This window comes from Chinchilla lanigera, unplaced genomic scaffold, assembly GCF_000276665.1.
Source record: "Chinchilla lanigera isolate Chin_1 unplaced genomic scaffold, ChiLan1.0 scaffold00034, whole genome shotgun sequence".
Lineage (NCBI taxonomy): Eukaryota > Metazoa > Chordata > Mammalia > Rodentia > Chinchillidae > Chinchilla > Chinchilla lanigera.
Genome location: NW_004955435.1, coordinates 11,889,390 through 11,903,074, shown reverse-complemented (window position 1 = coordinate 11,903,074; position 13,685 = coordinate 11,889,390). Strand labels below are relative to the sequence as shown.

Here is a 13,685-nt window from a genome sequence, read left to right as displayed (position 1 = left end):
AGTTTTCTGGTTCTGGCCTTAGCCCCTCAGTAGAAATAATAAACAAGAGAAAACATAAAATCAAATAGTCATTTGAGTGACAACACATGCTAGGTATTATTTCTACCCCAAATTTCTTTTGAATTTGATGATGCTGGAGTTAATATGAGCCATACTATTTTGTTAAATTCTTTCACATCTAGGTTTTGAAAACCAGGCTGGCTGTAGGCAAAACTGGCCAATATTCTGGAATGTATGATTGTGCCAAGAAGATTTTGAAACGCGAAGGTGTAGGAGCTTTTTACAAAGGTTACGTTCCCAATTTATTAGGCATCATACCTTATGCGGGCATAGATCTTGCTGTGTATGAGGTGAGTTTATAGCATTGCTTTGAATCTACAAACGTAGTTGTTATGGTTTGTGTCTGCATGTCCCCCCAAATCTTCATGCGGTCATTGGGCCGGCTTCTATTCTAGATTTTTGATTGATCCATAGTCCAGGGCTGGGATTATGGATGTGAGTGCTACACCCACCCTGGGGTGGATAGTTTGCATACAGTGTAAGGGAGGGAAAGAGGCTGCTTGCTACCACTTCACCCTTTTGGCTCTGGTTACTTTTGCTATCTGCTGCCTCCATGAACTGTTGCCCTCTGCCATGTGCCACTCTGCCTTGGAGCCAGCCAAGTATGGCTTGAAACCTCCACAAACTGTGAGCTAAATAAACCTTTCCTTTCTTAATTCTGGCTGTCGGGTATTTTGTCTCAGCAACGAGAAAAAAAGTAACCAAGATAGTAGTTATATAGCTAGTATTGCTAGAATTTGATTTTATATACAGAAGTAGGTAGAGGAAATAGTTTGTGACCAGACTATGGAAGGATGTTTTCTTTGATAGTATTTTTCAAGTACCTTTGATTTGAGACCCCATATGGGTGGGATTACATTTGTATTAGATTTCCTTGTGCATTATTTTAGTTAATGAAGAAAATGGACTCAAGTTCAGATACAGTTTTTCAGCTTAGAAGATGGTATGATGGTGAGAGAGGGACAAAGTAAGTAAAAACACTACATTTTCTACTTTTTTTTTGGTACTGGGAATTGAACTCAGGACCTTGCACTTGCCAGGCAGGTGCTTGTGCTGCTGAGCTATAATCCCGGCCCTACATTTTCTTTAATTTCTTGAACTATGACATTGACAAAGCCAGCTGACTAGTAGTATTGATCCCTTGTACTGAAGAGACAAAACTCAGAATACAAACCCTGGATCAACCTTACCACATAAATCATTTGATAATTTATGAACCTGACAAACATTTATTGAGTGGACACCATCTGCAATCTGCTGAGTTAGATAGGACTAGGTTTCAGCACCTGCCTGTAAGAAACTGAAGACTTGGTAGAGAGAGAGATGACAGCTAAAGGATAGTGTGTGGTGAGTTGTGCTTCTGTAGATGGAAACCAGGGCATGTGTTTGGAAAGGATCGAGTGGCTGAGTGGAGAGAGCAGGTAGGATGTAAACTGAAACCATGTCGGAGAACTCACTGTTGCTGTTTTGTTCATCGTTTTCTGTATGTTGTACAGTTTGTACCTCTTCTTTTTTTCCCCTCCTTCCTTCCCTTGTGTATTATTGATTACTTTTCTGGTGACGTGTTTTGAGTCCCTTCTCATTTCCTTTTGTGTATGTTCTATAAATATTAGCTCTGGTCACTATTGCAAGTATGTAAATATGTTAGAGTTACAACCATCTATTGTAAATCTATTACAACGTAACTGCAATTGTATATAAAACTCCATTCTTGTCTTGGTCACTTTCTTTGTCACGGGGACAGAATACCTGCTACCTGCAAGTTATGGGAGGAAAAGTTCACTTTAGGCCACAGCTAGTAGAAGTTTCAGTCTGTAGTCAGCTGACTCCAATGCAGGACTGTGTGGCTGAGCAGCAGCAGACGGGAAGCAGAGAGAGTGAAGCGAGGAGCTGGGAGGAGGACAAAGTCTTCCAGGCCACACCCCTGGGGACTTGCCTCTCTGATTAGGCCCTAACAGCAAACCAGCTATAACCCCCCATGACCCAACCGCTGTCCCAAATCCCCACGTACAGGCATGTGTGATTGTTGGAGGAATCTAGGTACAAACTATAACAATTCCTTTACAGGTCTGCCCTCCCCCTTTGTTACCTATGACACAGATAACCTCTTTTTATATTGTGTATCCATTCACATAGATTTTCAGTTACTTTTTAATTAATGCTTTCATTTTCTAACTTCAGTATTAGATTTCAGAGTGATTATACCTACATTATAGTACTGCAGGATTTTATAGTTTCCCGTATATACACAGGGAGTTTTATGCTTTTGTATAGTTTCATGTTGCTTCTTACTGTACTTTTGTTTCAACTTGAAGGATTCCCTTTCAGGTTCTTGTAGGGCAGGTCTAACGGTGATATATTCTCTTGGTTTTATTTATCTGAGAAGCTCTTAATTTTTTCTTCATATTTGGAGGACAGCTTTGCCAATGTCTTTGTTGGTAGGGTTTTTAAAAATTTAGCACTTTGAATATAACATCCTACTTATTTCTATCTGCTGATAATCTTAAAGGATAAAAAAACTGAAAAATTTTAATGTTACATAATTTTTCATATATTGGCATATATTATTATACTTTAACATTTTATGTTTAAAGAATTGACATAACCAGGTCTGATAGCACACACCTATAATTCTAGCCCTAAGCTGAGGCAGGAGAATTGCAGGTTCAAGCCCAGCCTGGGCAACTTAGAACTTGTCTAAAAAAAAGGTGGGCGCTGAGAACCTGACTGTGTGAAGGCCCAGGTTCATTCCCAGCACTGAAAAAAAAAGTTCATGTATTTAATACACTCTCTCCCTGTTATTGCCTCATAATGAAATGCAAGAATGTAGAGTAATGGGAAAGAATGTGACCCTGGACCAGCACTCTTGATTCTGAGCCTTTGTTAAAAAGCTCCAGTGAGATGAAATTTCCTCATTTCTAAAATAAGAATATTAGATCCATGTTAGAGTTTTTGTAAAGACCAAATAAGATAATATATATATCAAGTGAGATACAATTAGTGCTATCATTATGTTATTAATACCATAAGAATGTTCTTTATGTCTACAACATTTGGTGTGCCAGTAATTTTCATGTTTGTTTAGCAGAAAATGAGCAAGCAGTCAGTACAAACCTTTCATGAAAGCAGCTGTCAAGTGAATGGTCACTATTTTTCTTCTTTCTTTGTCAGCTCTTAAAGTCCCATTGGCTGGATAACTTTGCAAAAGACTCTGCCAACCCCGGTGTCTTGGTGTTGCTGGGATGCGGTGCCTTGTCCAGCACGTGTGGCCAGCTGGCCAGCTACCCCCTGGCTTTGGTGAGGACTCGCATGCAAGCTCAAGGTGAGGTTTTGGTTAAAAGATGGCACTGGTGGAAGTTCTTCATCGGTCAGGTGATTTTAAAACTTTGAGATCTGCTGAAACAGCTGAGTGTAGTTGTAAGACACAGTTTTTCAACCTTTTTTCATCGTTGCTTCCCTAAGGTTTCACTTTAGAAATTCTTTTCCTAATATCTTCCTCTTCATGAAATTGTAATGCCAGATACATTGAATGTATATGTGTGATTTGTATACTAACAGAACAAGGTTTTTCCTTTAGACTGTGTTGAATGCATGTTTTAAGAGTATAAGGTTTGGTACCTTGATGAATTTGGGTTCAGATCCTTGCCCCAAATCTCTTTGAGGTTTTCGTGTTTTCTTCTGTGAGTAGGAATGAGAGGAATTAGTAGCAAGATATGTAAAGCACCTGGCACTTCTTACGTTCTTGGTAAATGGTAACTAGAATTGTTTTTGGTGCTGTTTTTTTTTTTTGTTTTTGCGGGGAGGGCAGTTTCCGGTACCAGGAATCAAACTCACGACCTCGCGCTTGGATTACGCTGTACCATCCTGAGTCTATTGCCAGCTTATTGATTTTTTTTAACTATGTTTTGGCTTTTAGTTCCAAAACCATCCTATCAAATATGCATTCTGTGCCTTTCTTTTCCTTTTTCCCTTTTCTCCAGGTAGTCTCACATGCTGTTGTTTCTTTAAATTATAGATCTTGGGCATCTACTGCTCCATCCTTAACCTCTTTTCCAAAGTCAACCATCCCTCGTTAGACCAAGAATTCAGTCATTAATTGATAAGTAATGAACCTTTACTGAGTGCTAGAAGCAGCCAGATGCTAGGGTTAGAGCGCTCAAGTCAGATGTGGTTGCTGTCCTTTAGAGCTGGGAAGACTTAAGTCGGGCAAGTAAATAACTATTAAACCACCTGCCCTTTGTTAGGGACGCACAGAGCAACAACTCTCAGCTGGACACTGGGAAGACAAGTGAGAGTTTGCTGGGCCCAGCAGGGGGCAGTGAAGCATTCCCTTCTGAGGAAAAGCGTGTGTGAGGCATGAGCAGGAGTGAAGATGACACATTTGAGAAGCTGAGAGAATGTCATATGGCTGCAGAGGAAAATGCAAAGTAGTAAACTAAATGTTTTGTGTGTCATCTCTCATTTAACCGTTGGAGCATGATACTAACATTGTCTCCACTTTGTAGATGAGTAACTGGGGGAAGCAGGGATTAAGGAACTTCTACATGGCTGTATATTTGGTAAATAATGGAGGTGGAATTCAGACCCAAGCAGTCTGATTCAAACTGTTTCCTAGCAGAGCCTTCCCCTTCCTGCCGGCCTCCAGGACAAGTCTTTGTGTAGCTGCCAGATTTGCCATTTCTGAAGTCAAGTTCTGACCATTTCATACCTGTTCTACCATCTTTGTGACTCTTTGGTGTTTCAGAGTAAATTCCAAAGTTCTTAGTGGGAATTCTAAACCCTTGTTGGCGTGCTTGGGAGCCCAAGGGAGATTTTTGCTGGTGAGATTCGCAGGTTAAGGAACACATGGGTGCAAGACATCAGCAACAACAGCAGGCGGCAGGGAATAGAGCAGAGCACAAGAGCAGCCTGCGTCTTTATTATATAATTCTTACACATGTTGTTAGCACATATTTACATTCTTGCATGCTGGCCTCACTGGCACACTAGTGATTATTGAAGACTAAGTCATGGTTATATCAGCATATCTCACTCTGTGCCTGCACTAGCAGGTTCATATCATTAACATGTCCTCAGTCTGAGTGGTTCCCACAAGCCATTAGTAACCTGGCCCACGTTAGTTTTTGCTTCATCTTTACTTTACCCTACCTTCCCCATGTCCGGCTACTTGGTATTGCTGTATCTCCACATCTTGGCTCTCCATACTAATAGCCGCATCTGACAGTAAGCTATTTGCTAGCTACATGTTTTTCTCCATCTTTCTAAGCCTTTAATTCCTTATTTATAAAATGGCTATGTTCAACTTGTAGAACTAGCATGAAAAGTAATCCAGTGTATAGCACATAGTAATCATTCAATAAAATATTATTACAGTATGACCATCATTTTCACAGCCAAGGCATTTACTGTTAGTTGCTATGCAAAGAGAATTATATAAAAATATATTTTCTTGGACCTGTTGAAATAATTTCATCTTTTCATTGTATTCTAGGTATCATTATGAATGCTGATTGTTTATTGTAGTAATAATGAAACATACTTGAATAATAAATCAACCTTTTTTTTAAAACTTTCTAGCCATGATAGAAGGAGCCCCACAGCTTAACATGGTTGGCCTCTTCCGACGGATAATTTCCAAAGAAGGAATCCCGGGACTTTACAGAGGCATCACCCCCAACTTCATGAAAGTGCTCCCTGCTGTAGGCATCAGTTATGTGGTATATGAAAATATGAAGCAAACTTTAGGAGTGACTCAGAAATGACATACTGAAGTTTTTGCTTCAGAATGGCTATTGAAATTTTCAACAGTCTTTTGAATGTCTTCTCCTAGAATTGCAACACATTTATGGCAAAAGAAACTATATTTTTTCCACAGAATGGAAGAGCATACCATCAATCACTGCAGATATTTGGGCTCAGCTTTGTGTATAAGGAAATTATGGTTTAAAAGGTTTTCAAAAAAGCCACACAATTATACTTTATCTTTTCTGATTTGTCCTTCTGCAGGTGTGTGCCCTGAATCCCAAATCTGAAAATGTGCTTCCTTGAACTAAATTTGCTTTGCATGTACAATTGTAAACCACTAATCTTTATTTTGGTTGGTTCAACTTTATGTCAAGTCCTTTATAAAGTAATTGTTGACTTTAAAAGTGATCAGGCAATGTAAAGACTTGTTTTATATATTTTGAATGCCTTTATAGACTTTTATAATTTGACTTACAGAACTACTAATAGAAAATCATTGTACCTAAAATATATTCTACAGCAGCTAAATAAGTATACTGTTTTTGTCCTTGTGCCTCTTCAAGTGGATTAGGAATGAACATAAGTGGCAGAATTTGTAATGAAGAGCAATAAAATAATTTATTTTAGTGAGTACTTTCTGTCTTACTTGCATTGCTGTTTGGTTCCTAGGATTATACACTGATTATCATATTTACTGGAAAATTGTCAACATAGGACATCTTATTTGAAAGATTCTGTTTATTCTGCCTTTGCTTTGAAAAGTAGCAGGGAACAAAACCCTTTTACTTGATTAGTTTCTGAAGAGCATGTATGTTTGCCTTTGTTTCCTCCTGTTTGAATCAGATTCTGTTCTAGTCAGGAAGGCTTTCCTGGGACTGTTTTTAGTAATCTTTTTAATGACCTGAAGTGAATTGCCCATGAGTAAATGTTACATGCTCATTTCCTCCTCACCAGTGAATTGTTTTGAACCTGCTGTTTTCATTTGGGTAGCACAAAGCTAAGAGAGCAGTGCAGAGTGATATTAGTGTGTGCCAATCTTATACATTAGACACCCAGAGTTAGATGAAGGGCCTGATGTGTGAACATATACATCCATATTTTCACTTGCCTCGAGTTGTAGGAAAATTTGTAGCCTTTCAAAAATTTTACTAAAGCCATTTTTGTAGTCGACCATCTTTCCTGATTTGTGATTAGAACTTAGAATATATTTATTAGTTGAGATTATTCTGAACACCTTTTAAACTCCTTTAGTTTCTAATACTATCTGCTGTACATTGCAGCATTTTCATGAAAATCTAGTGACATAATAGTTGTTTATTTTGTTTGAATCTACCTCTTTTATTTTGGAAACCAAAAGAGAAAAAATGGGCTTGTGTTTGTGAAACATTCTAAAATATAGTTTCAGTTATATTACTTTTGTTTCATAAAAGTCTCTTTTTTATATAATATGTAATAATCATGGGACTCTATCTTTAGGGTTGTTTGCACTTTTGAGTAATCCATAAAACATTAAGGTGTATTGTTAACTTCTTTTTACTTAAAAATATGGAAATGAACTACCATTTATGAAATTTCTGCTGGTGAAAAATATGAAAATATTCATAGTTCATTATGAATTTAAATTGTTGCTTGTTGAACATTTGTAAGGTATGTGATTTATCTGTGCCTCTTGTATCTTTTTAATAAATGATCTTGTATCTTTTAGAAAAATACCCCAAGTTGAAGATTGCTTGTTTCTAGCATTTGTGCACATTTACTTTTTATATTATATTAAAAATGTTTATTTTTAACATGACTTGTTTCCTGAGTTTTAAAACCATTTACAAGTAAAGCAAAAATTGTGTCAGCTTATATCATTGCGGTGGTTTGAATAATGCTCTTGCATCTGGCTCCATACAGTCTTTCTAAATATTTTGGCCTTTCCTGAGCCGCTATTGCTTCTGTCTGTATGATACATTTTGGCATAAGATGGTTTTTTTGTGTGACATCCATATTTCACATTTACCATTAGAGTTACAGTGCTGGGAGTTCACAGTGCTAAGGAGGATTCAAAGCTATAGTCTTAGCGTGGTACATCTTGTAGAATATGCTTGTATTGAAATTATTGGAAACAATTTAAGTGAACTTACTGGTAAACAATTTTAAAACTTTTTTATAATGTATATTATAAGGAAATACAAAATTTGATGTAGAAAAAGACGAGGAAAACTCTGCATTCCAACCGCAGTACTACTCAGACGTCAAAAATAATGCATCAGGCCTCTGCTACATCAGAAATGCTGCCCGATTTGTTTGCCCTAGTCTGGTCTCCCTGTCAAGCTAATAAGCTTTATGCAAACATAGGTTGTGCTGACAGTAACTTGTTCTTTGAGTATCATTCCAGGTCATGTGTATGAAAATGTGAGATGGTTTTCTCCTCCCCAGATGGGAATTTTGCAAGCCCTTTTGGCTTCAAGGAATTTCCTTTTTGGAGAAGAGGAACAAAAGAGCTGGGGAGGGCTACCCAGCAACCCATCCTGGCCCTCTGCCATGCGCAGTGAGGGGAAGCCGCCCCACCAGGTTCTGCCTACCTGCTGCTTCCGTGCAGGGCAGAGCTGGGCTAAAGTCCCAGCTGCCTGGCCTGGCCTGGCCCGCAGCTCCTGTCAGACCACAGTTGAATGAAGACACCTGTCTGCTCACCTGCAGGAGGGTGTTCAGGAAGTGTAGAAGACAAATATGTTCTTGGGGTGTCTGTTGGAGCAGACAGGGCCACAGCCGCTGTGGCATCCTCTGCTGTGAAAGCAGGAGTGTCCCAGGTCTGGGCTGTAGAGACATTTATTCCATCAGCACTCACTCTTTTGTTCTCTCCACGAGTATTTATTATGTACTGATTGTGGGCCAGGCTACTTTAGAGTGAGAGCACGTAGCACTGAGCAAAAGACTATACTTTTCATCATGGAGGTTATCTAGCAGGGAGGGGCAGACAGGAATGACGGGAATGTCCTTCTGGAAGGTGCTAGGTGCAAAAAGCAGGGGCTGCTGCTGCCAGTTGAAAAGGTAGAGACCTCCTGTTGAGAAGGTGATAGTTGAAAGGATTTGGGATCTGGACTCACTGGGGTCTGGGAAGATCATCCAGGCAGACAGAGGAGCCGGACCATGGCCCCAGGGAGGGGAACCTGGAGGAGGCCAGGATTTGGCTGGTGGCAGCGAGCCAGCAAGAGCCAGTCAGCAAAGAAGCAAAGAGAGGCAGGAGGGAGGTGGATTTGCCTTGTGTTCCACTTTCCAGTTCTGCAACAGCGGCAGCTCCGTGGGGGAAGTTCCCTGAACAGGATGCAAATAGCTCTTCTCTGGGGATGGGGCTTTTGTTATTGGAAACATTAAAAAATGGCCCCGTTTCTGGTAATCATCCTTTCCAGCAGAGTGGAATAGTTCTCCCCACTGCTGTCCCAACACACTGGTCCATTCCCAAGGGAATACGTCTATTACCTCTCATTCTCCAGGGAACATTTTAATTTTAAAAAGCAGAATTAACTAATTTTCACATGAATTAGAATTTAAATCTTAGGAAATTAACAAGACTACAGTTACCCTCACTTCTTTCTCTGGTGTCTGTATCTGCTCATGGGTTATTTGGCTTTTCCAGTAATTTATACAAGTTTTGCAATGTTGGAAAAAAACCTTTTGTTTAGTTTTGGTTGATACTGTCCTGTTTTGAATTCACTTCCACGAAGTCGGATAACAGTAAAGAGTGCTTTGTGTTTTGTTACTCCTGAGAGAGGTGTTGGTTTGGTCTGCAACCTAAAGTACCTTTCAACCCAGGCTTATTACAGAGCCCCAGATTTCTGTAGTCAGCTCTGTCTTCCACAGGTTTATACCTCGCTTGTTTCACGGTTCTACAACACGGTCTCTGCCAAGGCTTAGGGTGAATTACTGTGAACCCTGGCACCTATAATCAGTGTCTGCCTCAGATAGGCATCCTTCAGCCAGTCTTGGACACCCTATGAATGGTCCCCACATGAATCTTAGTGCACCACGATGTACAAAACATGACATTTCCTTATTTCCTTTAAATCCACTTAAGTCTGGCAGGAAGCTGTGCCATTCAGTGTTGTGCCAGTGACCTGGGGTCTTGGCCCCTGTAGACATCCAGTCCTCATCAGTCACTGCCAAGGGGCCCTTGGTTCCAGCCTGCATGGGCCCTGGTTCCAGCCGCTGCACCACGCTTGGCGTGGGAGTAGATGGGGAAAGGTGACCGGAGTTCGGCCTTCCATTCTGGAAGGTGAGGAATTGAATGGGACTTACTTCCCCAATCCGTCCTCTTTCATCTTTAGAGCACCCCTTGTACTTTCTTCTAGGATCCCTGGCATCTGTTCTGCGGGCAACTTGGGTGTTTCAAAACACAGGGGAGGCTTTAATTGAAAGTGACTTCTGTTTTTTGCTTAAGGGAAGGAAATGGTAAAGGCTTGCCTTCCTGCCTGACATGAGATGAAAGGCAAAACGTAAGCGGGGTAAATACACATTGGTATTTCACTAGGTTGTCTTGGTACAGGCCCTCAAAGCGCCTTATGTCTTGGGCGGAAGCCTAGGCAGTGGGTTCCGCACGTGGAAGGCATTGCTTGGTTCATTTGTTTTAACCTATAGAGCAGATCATTCCACCTACTGACTCCAAATTCCCAAAACCTCACCAATATGTGCAATGTGCTTTCATGACCAGATAGTTCAGGAAACAGTGTCCAGGGTAAAAAGTAAAGTGTATAACTCAGAGTTGACAGTTTTCAAGAGCACAGGGAAGAGATGTGGAAGGGAAAATTAGTTGTAATATGGGAAAGAATGATACTTCAAAGTACTGAAATTCTGAATCTTAGCTGGTTTGATGATTTACTCTTTATGGAATACTTCCACCTCATGCTTTTTTTCATCCCATCCTTGAATTCTTGGTCTAGGCTCTATTTCTGAGAGAACCTGAATTACAGCTGTCCACCACAGAAAGGTCTAGAAATAGAAAAGGAATCATTTCATTTATAGAGTATGGAGGAAAATACCAAAAGAAGCGCAAACAGTTACAAGTAGAAAGCAAGACTAGGGGTGGGAAAAGGTGGACCTAAAAGCTATGTCTTTAAACATATGTTGTACGTATGTTACTTCAGTATAAATTAAAACAATTATTTAAGACATAAAGCACAAGCAGCGCTGAGTTGCCTGGGCTCTACTCCCACCCCTTACCCTCCCTGAGTCTGTCCGTCATGTCTAAAAGACCACAGACTAAGGCAGATGAGTGCATGGATCTGAACAGATGTAAAATATTGTCTGTTGTCTTGGTTACTTTTCTCTTGTTGCTGAGACAAAATACCTGATGTCCAGAATTAAGGAAGGACAGGTTTATTTAGCTCCCAGTTTGTGGAGGTTTCAGTCCGTAGTTGGTTGGCCCCAAGGCAGAGTGGCACGTGGCAGAGGGCAATTGTTCATGGCACTGGAAGATAGCAAAAGCAACAAGAGCAAAAGGGGAGTGGCAGAGAGCAAGGCTCTTTCCCTCCCCTACATTGTATTCAAACTGCCTGCCTCAGGGCAAGTGTAGCACTCCTACCCATAACTCTAACACTGGACTGTGAATCAATCATAAACTCTAGAAGCCCACCCCATGATTGCATGAGGATTTGGGGGGACATGCAGACATAAACCATAATATTCCACCCCTGGCCCCCAAAGACTCATGCACATCCCTTTATACAAACAGCATTTAGTCCATCTGCAAGAGTTGCCAAAGTTCTAACAGTTTCAACATTGCCAGTAAGTCCAAGTACCAAGTCTCTTCCAAGATGTAAGACTAACTCTTTGCTGTGAGCTCCTGTACAAACACTTCCAACATTTAATGGCACAAGATAAACATTACTATTCCAAAAGGTACAAATAGGGGGATACAAAGTATTGGGACCACAGCAAGTCCAACATCCAGCAGGGCAAACATTAAGTCCTGTGGTTTCATGTCCAGCATTTGAAGCAATCTGTGGCACATTGTGAGCTCTAAAGGGCTTGTATGACTCTACCCCTAAGGCACTTCTGGTGGTTATAGCTCCCAGGGCTTCTCTCTTGGGCCTGCTTTGCTCCCTCCTTGCAGCTTTCCTCAGACAATCCACGTTCCTGGCTTTTCCAAACTTCTGAGGTCTACGCCACTTCTCACTTCACCCTTACAGCTTCACATACTGCCCTCTCAGGGACACATTGCCTGTCCTCCCAGGCCTTCTTTTGAAATCGAGGTGGAAACCTTCTTAACCTCAGAGCTCTTGCATTCTGTATGTGCAAAAACCAGCAGCATGTGGATGATACCAAGGTCTGCTGCTATCTGGATCTTTGGCCATAGGGGTTGAGTGCCTGGATTGCTGAGCACTCTGAACCTGATTCTGAGGAATAAATTTTCTATGCCGTCACCATTCTGGAACCTGGTGCAGCCTCTGCTACCATTCTGGAATGTGGTGCTCTGCAGCTTTCTCCTCAAAGTGAGGTCTTTTACTTTTGCAGTTTTGAGGCTGCAAAGGGTGGAGATTTGCTGCTTGTGATGCCCTCAGGCCATCTCTTTGATTCTCTTGTTCCTTCTCAGTGATGGAGATCTCCTCAGCCTTATCTTTGCAGTCCACAGCTTTACTGAAGCTTCCTTTGTGGCCAAACTCACATTTTATGTCATCCTGCTGAGTTCTTTCCTCTTGATTCTCAACATAAACCTGGCTAAAAGCCCCCCACAAGAGCCATGCCACTGCCTCAACATTCAACTGCCTTGAAATTTTTTTCCAGATTAATTAGTCTACCGCCCTTAATCTCAGTCTCAGGTAAAGTCTCTGGACATACGCGAAATGCAGACAAACTTTCTGCGAAGCCATAACATACATCATCTGGAATCCAACAACCAATGCAGTCCTTCTTCCCAGCAGAAACCTCCTGAACCTGGTCTTTACTGGCAGGATTTCTCTCAGCCTTCTGGTCTCCTGAGCTTTGACCAGAATCTCCCATAAAGAATAGCTGAAGGCCACCGTGGCAGGGACCTTGGACTTGGGAAGCCTTGGTGAGCTGCCTGGGGACCCAGATCCTCTGACTCTGCCCCCTCCACAGTCACTTTCTGGAGGGGCCCTGGACTCAGGAAGCCTCAGTGAGCTGCCTGGGGGCCGGATCCTCTGGCCCCACCCTCTACCATCACTTCAGGAGAGGTCTTGTACTCGGGAGGCCTCAGTGAGCTGTCTAGGTGCTCGGGTCCTTTGGGTCCACCCCATCCCCCCACTGCCATCTTAGGAATGAACCCGAATCCCCAGAAACCTAGGGAGACTTGAAAAATGAAAAAAGAAGAAGCAAAATGCAATCTCAGCTGAACACCCCAACCAGAACAAGTCCAGGAAACATCAACATGGAAGAACATGGAACTCACACACCTGAAATCTCTGAAATGATAGCAATTGAAGTAAAGAACCAACTACATTAGGCTGTAGAGGAAATCAGATAAAAAATAATTGCTCAGGTAAAAAAAGAAATGACAACCATAATGGAAAAATTTCTCAGCATATCAAAAGAAGACATAGATTTTAAAAAAATAGAGGAGCACAGAAAAATGGTAGAAACCTTGAATGAACAGTATAGGAAAGTATTAGAATGCATGAAACAGATTGAAAGAGACATCAGGAAATTAAAAATTCCCTTGAAAGCTGGAAGAACTGCTTGAATGAAAAGGATGATAAACTCTCAGACCTTGATGACAGCATTGCTGCTAGTGATTGTGAAAGAAAAGATCTCTTAAAAATAACAAAGGAACAGCAAATAACAATTCAATAGCTTCAAGATGAGGCAAGAAAAACAATATAAGGCTGATAGGTGTTAGCGAAACAGCCGGAGGCAATATGAATGACATAAAAAGACTATTT

At 41.1% G+C, this 13,685-nt stretch overlaps 1 protein-coding gene across 2 annotated transcripts in view; it reads left to right on the top strand.

Moving 5' to 3' along the window:
• Window positions 1-7,600, top strand: part of Slc25a24 (solute carrier family 25 (mitochondrial carrier; phosphate carrier), member 24) — a 37,679-nt gene extending 30,079 nt beyond the window's left edge. The window contains exons 8-10 of one of the 2 annotated variants that reach the window (XM_005388827.2): window positions 183-350; window positions 3,232-3,382; window positions 5,638-7,600. In XM_005388827.2, the coding sequence (XP_005388884.1) occupies window positions 183-350; window positions 3,232-3,382; window positions 5,638-5,822 (504 nt within the window). In that variant the 3' untranslated portion in view covers window positions 5,823-7,600. Of the gene's footprint in view, window positions 1-182; window positions 351-3,231; window positions 3,383-4,304; window positions 5,611-5,637 lie in introns of those variants that run through there. The other variant, XM_013516545.1, reaches the window with a different exon arrangement.
• The last annotated feature ends 6,085 nt before the right edge of the window (window positions 7,601-13,685 follow it).